At 36.2% G+C, this 12,469-nt stretch overlaps 1 protein-coding gene across 1 annotated transcript; it reads left to right on the top strand.

Annotated features, from left to right (window-relative positions):
- Positions 1-224: 224 nt before the first annotated feature.
- laptm4a (lysosomal protein transmembrane 4 alpha) lies at positions 225-10,145 on the top strand. Its single transcript, XM_030128838.1, has 7 exons — positions 225-459; positions 1,802-1,922; positions 3,416-3,492; positions 5,331-5,453; positions 6,550-6,645; positions 6,969-7,067; positions 9,227-10,145. The coding sequence occupies exons 1-7, from the start codon at positions 292-294 to the stop codon at positions 9,299-9,301; spliced, it is 759 nt and encodes a 252-aa protein (XP_029984698.1). The 5' UTR covers positions 225-291; the 3' UTR covers positions 9,302-10,145.
- Positions 10,146-12,469: the final 2,324 nt, after the last annotated feature.

Below are 12,469 nucleotides of genomic sequence, written 5' to 3'. Positions count from 1 at the left end.
AGAATAAATAGTTTGTAGTTGACTGTTGGTAGGTATACAAGCACATTGATTTGGACTAGAGGGAAATTTTCTGTCTACTTTTCCAACCTTTTCTCATTTTTTTCCTACGCCTATTGGTTGTTCTTCCAGTATCTTCAATCCCATTGGTTAAAAATCCCTGTCTATCCGAGTAATCCGGCCTCTGGTCCCGCCTTTTCCTTCTTGTCCAGGGGTTTGTTTTCATTCGCGGTGTCGCGCGCAGGTTGTCAGGAAAGAGGTGGGCGTTCCTCCGTGTTCGTTCGCAGAGTGTTGATGCTGAGAGGCTTTTACCCCACTGGGCTAGCTTTCCCGATGTTTCTCCCTACGCTTGTGGAGGACATGCATCACTTTAAACCTAGTCGAGACAGACTGTACACCACCAGGTGTTGTGGTTGTTGCCACGTCCGAACGGGGACTATCATCTTGGGAACATGGTACATGGTAAGTAAAATGGTTGATGGGAGCTAGCAAGCTAATGTTACTTAGCACCGCCGACTAAATATGTGAACTTGGCTGAAGTATAAATTTACACTACACAGACCACCCAGACGGTGTTGACAGCGTAAAAGGATATATTGTCATGTTTGGCAGTTACGCCAACGTTAGCTAAATATCACTGATGATTAGTGTCAGCAGCTATACATGTCGAGTTAGCATTAATGTTACAGGACGCTGGCGTTAGCATTAGCCTGGCAGTGTGTCACGTTCGATAGCGTTAGCTAAGTGATTCTGTCGATACAGCTCGTCGAAGCAAGGTTACAAAACTGCAGTAAATGAAAAGCAACGTTATTTAGTTGCTGACAACTACAAGCACTTGACCAGGATCTGACTATTTAAAACACATTATATTTGGTAAGGGTAGCACTTAAGCTAACCCACCTAACCTTTAGCTAAGGTTACCATTGTACTTACTGACCACTACAAACACATCATATTATAACTGTGAATGGAAAGGTAGGATGAAATTATATTTCAAATGAAGCTAAAGTAAGTTTTCCGCACATTTTTTCATCGAGCTCAGATTCATATCTGACTTAATCCGTGTTCGTTTCAGCACATCCCCTGGACAATATTGAGGTGATGTTGCAACAGAAGGTCCATGTTCTGTTCTGTAATTATGCTTAATAATTAGCCAGACACCATTGCTTACTGAAATAACTTAAGTTTCCATTTTAATCATACTTACATAGTAATAGTACATCCTTATATTCTGTGTGTTTGTTTGTGCTTACGTACTTTCTTAAGATTAGGCAGATCATAAGTGTGCAAAGAAAACTGAAATGCAACACTACCTCAGTCTGTTGTTACATCTTTATTCATTGACCTTGATAAAGAAGTTGGTAAGACTACTTCTTCCAGTCATCATATCAGTTGTAGTTTTATGTAGCCATGCTTTTTTCCCCCAATATACAAAATCACTTTAAATATTAATACAGCAGTGGTTTTATTCGTGATCCACAATGGCTTGTTTGTCTTTTCTATGTGATTATTCACCATTTCAACCTCATATGTTAACAATTCACTGGCTGATTATCCTTTCCAGATTTCTTAAGTTCCCCTTAAGTTTAACATCCCCATACAATTATGAAGTCAAAAAAGGGGAGTTGTTTATTGCCATGCTGCGAGTATCTGTCATGTTTAAAGATTCAAGGTGACAAACGGAATGTGATCTAATCTTCCGGTTGTTTGGTTCATGTGTCTTTTAGAATGTGCTGGCTTTTATCATTCAACATATACACAGTTAGTTGTTACTCTGAAAAGTTGTTTTGTTGTTCCTCCTCAGGTGGTCAACCTGCTGATGGGCATCCTGCTGACTGTCGCTGTGACCCATCCAGAAAATGTACCCACTATTGACTTGCAGTATGAGGTCATTGACCATTACTTTGCTTCTGACAGGATGTCTGGTAAGCAATGAAAAAATTAACAAGTTGCATTGTGAAAAACATGTTTTTTCTTTAGTTGATGAAGCAATAACACATAAAGCACGGCACATGTTGTACTGGGCCTTTGAATTTCACTGTACCTTTAGAAACATCAGTGTATATATTCTTTGCATTGGTTTAATTTTCCCATGAGCTCACATTCAGTGGTTGACGTCATCTTCCAGAGGCAGTTGAAGTAGAGGGTGTCTCCTCACTGACTGTAAAACAAAACAATACAGGGAGATAACAAAATATTCATGCACTGTTCACATGTAAATGTCATTGTTCTGGTGCCTCAGTGCTGTTTCCTTGTATTTCTTCAAGGACTTATGTTTGTCGAAGGTGTTTGTATTTGAGTGTGTTGGGGAAGCTGGCAGGGCTTGTGGGGTACCTTTCTTCTTAGCTGGCTGTTGTTTTTTTGGTTGGCTTGGTGAAGGCCTTTTTATTTTTCTGGAACTGTGACTCAGTGGGAGAGAAAGGAAACAACTGCGGTGGTTCGACCTTCCCATAGCTGGCTCACACAGGGCAGCGGAGGTTGTGTATGGCCTGCAGAGACAATGTTAACATTCAGACTGTTTGAGGAGTCATTCTTCCTATCTATTAGCGAAACTTCATCGGACTGCACTCGCTTATTTCTACATATCAAGAGGATATCAGGAAGATTTTACTTAAAGAATGTGTCAAAATGTTAGATGTTTTGCTGTATTTTGGTTCATTGGTCTTTCACTTAATTGATATGAATTATAAAAAACTTAATTCTGCAGCTTCTGTACCCTGTTGGATATTTTTATCAAAATTATACATTTAATAACATTGTGCAATCAAGAGCTGTTTTAAAATACGAAGTGTCATATCGAGTCATGTTTACCAATACAATAAAAAAGTTTTCCCATCAGGTTTCCACCCAAATCATCACTTTCAGCAATTAATAGGATATTGATTATATTGTTTTGATTTTTAAGTGACTATAAATTAAACTTCACATAGTCCTATTACAGATTAGTGCATCAATATGTGAGTGTTATTCAACGGAATTACTAACAACTGAGTCAGTCATGTCTGCAATATTCTGCAGTAACTCTTTCACAAGCATCATCTATCCAGCGCAACAGGCTGAATAGTTTAAGGAAGTGAGAAACTGAGTAATTGGGACAGAAGAGGATATGAAAGTCGGGCCTTTTAATTGTCCCAGACAGAGTTTCATTGTGTGTTTTTTTGTTGTTGTTTTTTTTTTTTTTTTTTTTAACTAACACTGCAGCTGAGAGCAGGAGGCTTAATGCTCCCCAGAGCAAACAGTGACATGGAAAGAGAGAAGCCCTGGAGACTGTTTACTCTGTCTGTTTGCAAATCACCTCTGACTGAAGAACAGATATCTGTTCATCCATACTTAATCTGATATATGTGTTGGTTACACTTATAATTTATAAATAAGGGTGCATTTGATTAAAACAATCATTTCCTCCTTTCCCATTCAGAGAATGCCTGTGTTGGATTTGCCATTTCTCTGCTGATGCTTACTATCAGTGCCATGATGGTGTATGGAGCCATTACTGTAAGTGTCTACAGGAGATATGTTGCCATTTTGAGTATCTTTTAACAGCATGCACTATATTTAAAGCATCCCAGGATGTGAATGCGTAAAATGACATCACTTTCAAGTTGTTAATAATAGTAAGAGAGGTAAGTAGAATGGAACTGGAAATGCCAAAGCTCTTCTTTTGATAATTTTTACTCACTTTAACTGACTGTTCAAAGGAATCCTTTTGCAGTGGAGGCACAACACACATGTCACGTTCTCACTGCCGTCGTCCTTACCTCACAGGCCTGTCTGATGGCATCAGGACCGACAGGTTTGATAGCCTTTTGACGTGGGCCTGCATTAAGCTGTTAGATGGGATGACTGCACAGTTAAAGCATGACACACATCTGTGGATGTGTTATATGGAGCATGACAGCAGTCTGCGCAGGGGTTATGTTTTAGCTGTGCAACTACTCATTCCCAAACAGCTGCAATAGATACCTGTTCAGTATAGTATGGCGGTGCTGCACCACTGTTGTCATAGTATCCCGAGTATCTCCCTAATTGTTTTGAATGCAGATTAGAGTACAGCAGCAAAAATCAGTACTTTAAATCCTGATGTAGAGGCAGTAAGTGAATTGGATTGCAGCTCATGCCAGTAGACACAGTTGTGAATTGACCCAGTTTAAGGACCATTCTGCTGTTTTGAGCTTGCATGCTTACACACTTACACTGGAAAAGTATTTTAGAGATACTTTTTTCACAAATCAGACACATAATCATGTCTAATGAAGCAGTTAAAGCCTGAGCAGTTGGAAACATTTTAAATTCAGTAAAATGAGGTGTAAGTCAAACATTGAAACCAAAAACTTAGTTAAATCTTTAAACCAACAGAATATTAGACTTTGAAACAGGGATTCCTGCTCCTCAGGAAAAGAAAGCACTGTCAGCAGGCTGGAGTGATGTGTTGATGGAATGCATTGCTCTGTTTACGTACATTACCCAGTTATACTTGCACACACAAGCTTTCTGACATTAAGACTTGAAACATAAAATCCCATGCTCAGATGTTAAGTCTCCAAAATTCCTGTTGTATGTATTTGTCAGGCTTCATAACTTTGTGAAATTAATTCACTATTATACACCGACTCTGAGTCTTTAATTTATGATATTAAGTGAAGACGAGTAGTGACAGAGAATAAAAAAAAAAAAGATAATAAAAAGAAGACAAAAGCTCACTTAACTAATGTGTTACTTAGCACTCTGTTAAATCTGTAAATCAACGACTAATAAAAAGGACTGTGTGGAGTATCCGGTTGATTTAGTGTCTACAAATACAGTTTAGCTCCTGACTTTTCTAATGACATCAAACTCTCCTGTCCTCTTACTGATGAAACACTTCTGTTGAATTTGTGGAGTTTTTAAGCTGCTTTATGACATGAACAAGTTTAGTATAAATGCTGTCAGTGCGTCTGGATCAGTCGTTGAGTCCTTCAAAATATTACAACATGGTCTAATAATGACAAATTATGCAGCTTGTTAATTTAAATATGTTCATTATCAAAGTGTGAGTGCAGTATTTACCAGTATTAAACAGTAAATAAACACAACAGGGAGAACAGTTTGCAGTAGCTGTAAACATACATGCATAACTAATTATAAGATAATCAGTTAACTTATTGGAAACAGAATTATTAGATTAGTCAAAAAGAAAATAGTAGTCAGCGTACTTACATGATACAGACACATGTTAATTCAAAGCAAACATATTAAGAAAATGCTTCAAAACCTGCAGCCTGGTCCTTTCACTGCTTTATTTCCACAGGTTTGTGTACAGATGATAACTCACACACCTATGTCTGTTCCCTCAGCATCGTGATGGATGGCTCATCCCATTTTTCTGCTACCAGCTGTTTGACTTTGCCTTGAGCTGCCTGGTGGCCATCAGCTCTCTCACTTACCTCCCCAGGATCAAGGAATATCTGTGCCAGCTGGTCAGTCCCACCAGCCCACTCTCCAACCACTACTACTACCACCACTAATAACAATAATAATACATTGGTTTTATATAGCACTTTTCTAGGTACTCAAAGACTACTACTCCAACCATTAGTTTATGTCGAGCTTGATTGCACTGATCTGAAGAGCACCTTGAGTTTCGTCATGTCGATGCCTTGTGCTCATATGATGACAATAAAGCTTCTGTCTATCTAAAATGATCCTGTTCACGCAAGGGACACTCTTTACCACAGAGTCCTGACAACACTTTGATTCCTCCAACTTTTACTTTAATCTATTGAGAGAAAGGCCTCATTTGCATTATAACCAAAAACAGAAATAGAAAATAGTGGTGATTAAAAGCAATGAATTCAGTAAACAACTAGAAAAGCACTCGGAGAGCGCAGACCTCCGCCCCCCCGATCGCCACCAAAATTTAATCATTTGTTCCTTGGGTCAGTATCAACATTTCCTGAAATTTTCATCCAAATCCATCCATAACTTTTTGGGTTATCTTGCACGCGGACAGACAAACAGACAGACAGACAAACCAGTGCCACCAAAAACATAACCTCCTTGGCGGAGGTAATGAAACCTAAAAAACAGAGTTATAGTCAGAGATTTGCATAAACAGTGGTGGTAAAAAAAAAAAAAAAATTCATGGCAATGCAGTTATCAATACTTACTCTTTTACATCTGTTTTCCATTTGTATCAACATTTTAGTTTTATTAAAGAGAGAATTAAAGTCTGAGTGAGGACTTGGATGGTACCCTTCAACATTTGGTATTTAGGAAGAGGATTCATTTGAAGAAACAGGAAAAGCAGAACCTGTACCTAAACCTAATTACTACATACTTTTACTGTCTGTTCATTAAATGTTACTTTTGATATTAGGACTAAAAAAAGTAAAAAATACTTAAGAAGTCCATCATATTGTGCTGTTTTTAAATAGTGTTGAAAGTGGCCCTAATCAGCCATTATGTTGAAATAAGTTAATTGTTCTGTTATTAAACTGTTGATTTGATCTGTTTGTTGTTTGCTGTGATGGTGATGTAAGGTGATTATGTAATTTATTTATTTATTTTTTTAAGCCGGATTTCCCCTACAAGGATAACCTCATGTCTCTGGACTCCAGCTGCCTGCTGCTGTTTGTGTTGGTCTTCTTTGCCTTCCTCATCATCCTCAAGGTATACTATTCAGTGTGGTTTCTAGAATCTGTTGGTTCAGCATCAGTCTTTTTTCTCAAAAGCAGAAATAGAAACTGATATTTTAGAAAATACACTGAATACAAGTTTATTTAAAAGAGAGTGACTTACACTTCCCATTTGTGTGTTCAGTGTAAAAACACTATTTAGTTTTGTCACTCTTTAATCAAACGGTGAGTTCTTCCCGTATCTCTGGAGCTGCATTTTCACACGTAAACAAGTTAAACAAGTTTTAATGTAAATTTTTTTTTTTTTTCTTTTTTAATCCGGCTTCACTTTGAACACTGAACCTTTCTTCTTCTCAGGCTTATTTGATCAACTGTGTGTGGAACTGCTACAAGTACATCAATAACAGGAACATGCCAGAGATTGCTGTCTACCCTGCATTTGAGACCCCTCCCCAGGTATGTGAGCTAATGAGCAAACTCTACTGCCCCAATAACACACACATTTAGATCATGTATGATGTAATGCTTACATGTAGCCAGCAGGTGGCATGTGTTCCATACATTTCATTTAGATCAGAAATGGTATTATATAACCATGTCCCTAAAGAGAGACCCCACCAGCTCAAAATAAACACAGATCTGTTATGGTTTCATTATGAAATGACAATAGTAGAAAAAGGATTTATTTTAAGGAAACAGCCGCTAAATGCATCTCAGGTACCTGCTTTGGCTTACATCTTCAAATGCTTAGTGTGATGTGTATATTTATACACATTTGTATACACATGATCTGTTTGCATTTGTTTGTTTATTGCTTGATTTGCATCTGTCGCCATAGTTACTCATTCAGTATTACCGCCTTTCAACATGACCTTTGGATATTATGTTCGAGGAGTATTAGTTAGAATTACAGCATTATTTGTTTCTTAATTGTTTTTCAACATCGACTGTCCTTGATTTATTTTACTAGTCTTTTTTTACTTCACAGTTCTGTGAGATATTGAAGCAGGAAATAAATGGGGTGTTCCTGACAGTCTTATGTCCTTTATTAATCAGGTCAAATTCTCATTGTGATTAAATCTGATCTGTTTTTCAAGAGTGATTTGGCCAAGAGAACAGCATAGACATGACTGCAATAACTCAAGATATAACAAACGACTTTCTACATTTTTTTTTTTCCACATTTAACATGGGCGAAAAGGTGTAGGCAGAAGCAACAGCTTATTTATACCTACCCTATTTACAAAAAGGAACATTGCAGAAACAAAACAAGATAACAAGATGGTGCAGTTTTTAACAGTAATTAAACTTTAGTACAATACCAATTAATCAATGTAATATTTAATCATATGCAATAAAAGAAAGTTCAAGAGTTAGTAAGGACAAGTTCAACAATGATTTCAGTGCAAAATTAAAAGCAATCACATTGACCAAGTATATTGTTTTCTTAGTCCTTTAATCCTTTAACGCCAAACGTATCATATTTGTTACATGAGTTTTGAAGCCCTCTACATGATCAGTGTGATATTTGTTTTCTTGAAAAACCTGATGTATACAATTAGATACATGCAACACACAGATAATCCACCAGGGGGGAGGAATTTGTTTACCAGAGGCCTTTCATGGAGGCAGAACTTTGCCAATTTTGAAAAGGAATTACCAATTTGTTACATATGTTTGTGTTATATTATGTTTTTGTTTGTTCAAAAATAATATTTGAGCATTGAGACCCAACGTATCAAATATGATACAAAATTGAAACTCATACATGGAAATTGATATAAAAAAAAAAATTGGGGGGTTGTTCAGAAGGACCAATAAAGGGTCCAGTTTCAAAGAACTGGAATTTTCTGTCTATGATTTAATGGTTCAGGCTTTACAGGGTTAAAATAGACTTATATTTTCTGAAAGTTCTGACAGTTTTGACTCTTTTTTTTTTTTTTTTTTTTTTAAAATAAATAGAAGGTGGTGAACCAAGGTTCTAATAGTTTTGGAGTTTTCATTATAGTTTAGTTTTATTTAGTTTAGACTTTTTTTTCTCCAATTCAGTTAGTTTTATTTCGTTTTTAGAGCAGGCTTACTAGTTTTTATTAGTTTAATTTTTTTTTTCTAAATGCTTAGTTTTAGTTTAGTTTTAATATTAATTTTAGTTTTGTCATATCTTTTCTCTTCTTCTCCGTCGTATTCACATAAATCCCGTACAGGACTCTGCTGCTTTCTTCCAGCTTTAGTCTCCATGTTTCCAGGTAGAGCAGGGACCAGAAGATGACCGGAAACCACAAGTGACGGACCGTCAAGTGTCATACGATGCCGCTAGCTAAAATTCCTTGAGGGAAATATATCACTTTCGTATCAGTCCGACAAAGACGAAAACGAAGGGAATTTTATCCATAATTTTTATACGTTTTAGTTAGTTTTGTAAGCACACAATACAGTTTCATTTAGTTATGTTTTTTTTTCTTTTAATTCTAGTTTTTATTTATTTGTTTTTACAATTCTAGTTTTTGTCATTTCGTTAGTTTTTGTTAACGATAATAACCTTGTGGTGAACATGAATGCTTTATCTGTGCACGTGATCTAAATACTCTTTCTGTCTTACTTTCTCTCTTCTCCAGTACATTCTCCCCACTTACGAGATGGCGATGAAGATGCCAGAGAAGGAGCCGCCTCCACCGTACATGCCCGCTTAAGCACCAGCCTTGTTGCCAAATCACAAACACACACACACACACACCGTCATATGCATTCCTACATTCCCTCACCACATCACGACGCCCTTATCCCACCCCCCCCCCACTGTGTACGTGTACAGCCACTGAAAATGTTTGGTTCACCCTCCCCTCCCCTTCCCTGCTGTACATCTTTAGAGCTTCCATAGAGAATCCTGACGGTGTGAGAGGAGAAAGGTGGAAAAGACTGAGATCTGTGTGAAACGAATGAATGAATGTGACGTTTGGGAAGAGATGGAAGCTTCTAGCCCATCCCCTTCTTGCCTTTTTTAATGTCTTAGCAAAAGGGATACGAAGTTAAGCGCTCGATCATCAATCCAGCACCATCCTATCTATAGATTGATATATGAAGTAAAATAAATATTATGACAATCCACTTATTATAACTCTTATTGTTGAATTGTGTTGCGTTTACCCTTCTTATTAAGATCTAGCTATTCCATCTTGGTCTTGAATGGAGTCTGTAGCACGTTCTCTGTTATTTATTTAGCTTCGCTGGTAGTTCAGTTCGCCAACCCCAATGTCGTCATCACCATCCTCTGCTGAATCGAAGGGCCTACTTCTGTGTGTTGGCATAGCTAGCCAAGAGTTTTCCAGCCAAGAGTGAGAGAGAAACAGAGCAGACGCCACCGTTGACGGGTCATTTTTCTGTACTTCTTTCTCACCCGACACCTGGAGCAAACGGCTAGTCTTGTGAACATAGTAGTTGCATGCTTAAACTGCCCTGCCATTACTTTTACTGGTAATATGATTTTATTGTTAGTGGAAAACCATTTGACTTCAATAAAAGTTTCAGATCATTTATTTCATTATTTGTCTTCTTTTTTTTTTTATTTAAGCGAATTCAGAGTTGCAACAATCCAAAAAAAAAAAAAATTAATTAGACCATCAGAAGTCTTGAAAAACAATGGTTATGCAATCAAGTACTAACTCCTGTGTGTGTCATGTGACTAAAACAAAGAAAATGTCAGCACAATGCCGTAGATGTGGATGTAAGAATGGTTATCAAGAAAACCATGAAAAATGGGTAGATATCAGCTCCGAAATTAAACTCATATGAGCTATTTTTGTTGTTATTATTATATTTGTCCAAACAAATGTAGGTTTAGTTGTACCAGGCATTAAAATGAACAAGAAATTGAAGAAAACAAGAGTGGTCTAATACTGTTTTCCACCACTGTAGATTTGATACGGTGTACAACTCGGAAATGTATTCGAAAACCTCTTTGTTCTCTTACTTTGAAATGTACAAAAACGTCACCTGGAAAAAGCAAAATTTTGAGTTTCACCATCATTTCTGTTAGTTGTAGTGTGGTTCTTGTTTTAAAAAAGGTTAAACACTTCAAATTTGCATCCAATATAATCTCAAAATGTCGAGGGAAATGCTGTCGGCAAGCAAAGAATAAAGGCAGTGAAATGTCATCAAATTAGAATCACAAAGAAAAATTTAGGTTTTTTTTTTTAATTTATTTCGTTAATGGATGTGCATTTCATCAGCAGACATTCGATAACACTGGGTTACAAAAAAATGTTTTTTTGCAAGTTGTCTAGGTTTTTTCAGCTGCATTAGGACCATTTTGCACCGCTAAATCCAAAAATGACATCTGTTTTTCTCTGTAGTGTAGTGTAAAATATTAACTCTTACAAGAGTAAAGTTGACTCTGGAAATGTAACTATGTTCAGTGTAAATCTTACACTTTGTAGATAGGGACCATATGTTCACTGAGGTAGTGTTAAAATTAACTCTAAGTATTATATAAGCACTGGCGATTTTACTGTGTAGTACATCATATGTAACACTGGTAGGAGGCAGTTAGAAATCAACACTCTTTGGAGTAATTTATTTATCAACATGTAGTGTTACGTAGGTTTAACACTGGACAAGTTATTTCTTAACACTTAACTCTTCAGCGTTGAATGTGAATAACATTATGGGTGTTACTTCTCACATAGTGTAAAACGTGATTGACACTAATAAGTGTAGTGTAGTGTAAAATATTAACTCTTACTAGAGTAAAGTTGACTCTAGAAATGTAACTCTAGGTTTAGTGTAAATTTTACACTTTGTAGATAGGGACCATATGTTCACTGAGGTAGTGTTAAAATTTACTCTTCAAGTGTTATATAAACACTGGCGATTTTACTGTGTATGTTACCATCTACAGACTATTCTTTAAAAATGTGAATAACATGAAAAACCTGAATTTTTAACGGAAAAATCAGTGCAGGTTTAAAACTATTAGGTAACACTTTACTTGAAGGTCTAGTTTATAATGCATTAAGCATGCATTCATTAGACATTATAATGCTTTTATAATGCATTATAAAAGTCATTACAACAGTTTATGATCATGTACAACAACTTATACCAAGGTTAAAGTATTATAAGTGTAGGCATCATGTATTATAAATTCAGCTTTCATTATGTTTTATACATCCATACCAAAGCAGTGTGAAGGAATTTATTTTTTTAGGTGGGGAACTTTTGTTAGGTTTTGTCACTGGTCCCTATACCCATCTATTTTAGGGATTTCATATTTATTTAAAAAAAAAAAAGTATGTGTTTGAATTAACAAAGATTTAGAGCTGCCACATTATTTTTTATTTATGTACAAAGCAACATGTAACACTTCTATTTACTGACTCTGTTCTTTTAATGTTTTGTTTTTGCAAAATAAAGTTATTCAGAACACTTTGATGTATAATTTTTGACTTACACTTTACTTAGAGCCAGCAGATACTGCTCATATGTCATCATACTTGTGTTATAATATCATAGAACTGATAATGTGTTCTGTAACCCAGGACTGGAGATTCTTCCTACAAACACTGTTGTCACTTTGGTATAGATGTATAAAACATAATGAAAGCTGAATTTATAATACATGATGCCTACACTTATAATACTTTAACCTTGGTATAAGTTGTTGTACATGATCATAAACTGTTGTAATGACTTTTATAATGCATTATAAATGCATTATAATGTCTTATGAATGTGTGCTTAATGCATTATAAACTAGACCTTCAAGTAAAGTGTTACCAAATAATAAACCTCGGTTTATTATTTACGCATGCGCAGTACAACTTACAGCTCCCAACAGGCACAATATAGTTATTCCGCTTATT

Source organism: Sphaeramia orbicularis, chromosome 24 (assembly GCF_902148855.1).
Source record: "Sphaeramia orbicularis chromosome 24, fSphaOr1.1, whole genome shotgun sequence".
NCBI classification, from domain to species: Eukaryota; Metazoa; Chordata; class Actinopteri; order Kurtiformes; family Apogonidae; genus Sphaeramia; species Sphaeramia orbicularis.
Note: the sequence above shows the minus strand (reverse complement) of the source record. Positions and strands in the feature narration are given on the sequence as shown.

Excerpts from the sequence above, each read along its gene's own strand:
- laptm4a (XM_030128838.1), top strand. The coding sequence starts at position 292 with ATGCTGAGAGGCTTTTACCCCACTGGGCTAGCTTTCCCGATGTTTCTC. Across the intron at positions 460-1,801 it reads TCTTGGGAACATGGTACATG|GTGGTCAACCTGCTGATGGG; the intron begins GTAAGTAAAATG and ends GTTCCTCCTCAG. Across the intron at positions 7,068-9,226 it reads CATTTGAGACCCCTCCCCAG|TACATTCTCCCCACTTACGA; the intron begins GTATGTGAGCTA and ends TCTCTTCTCCAG.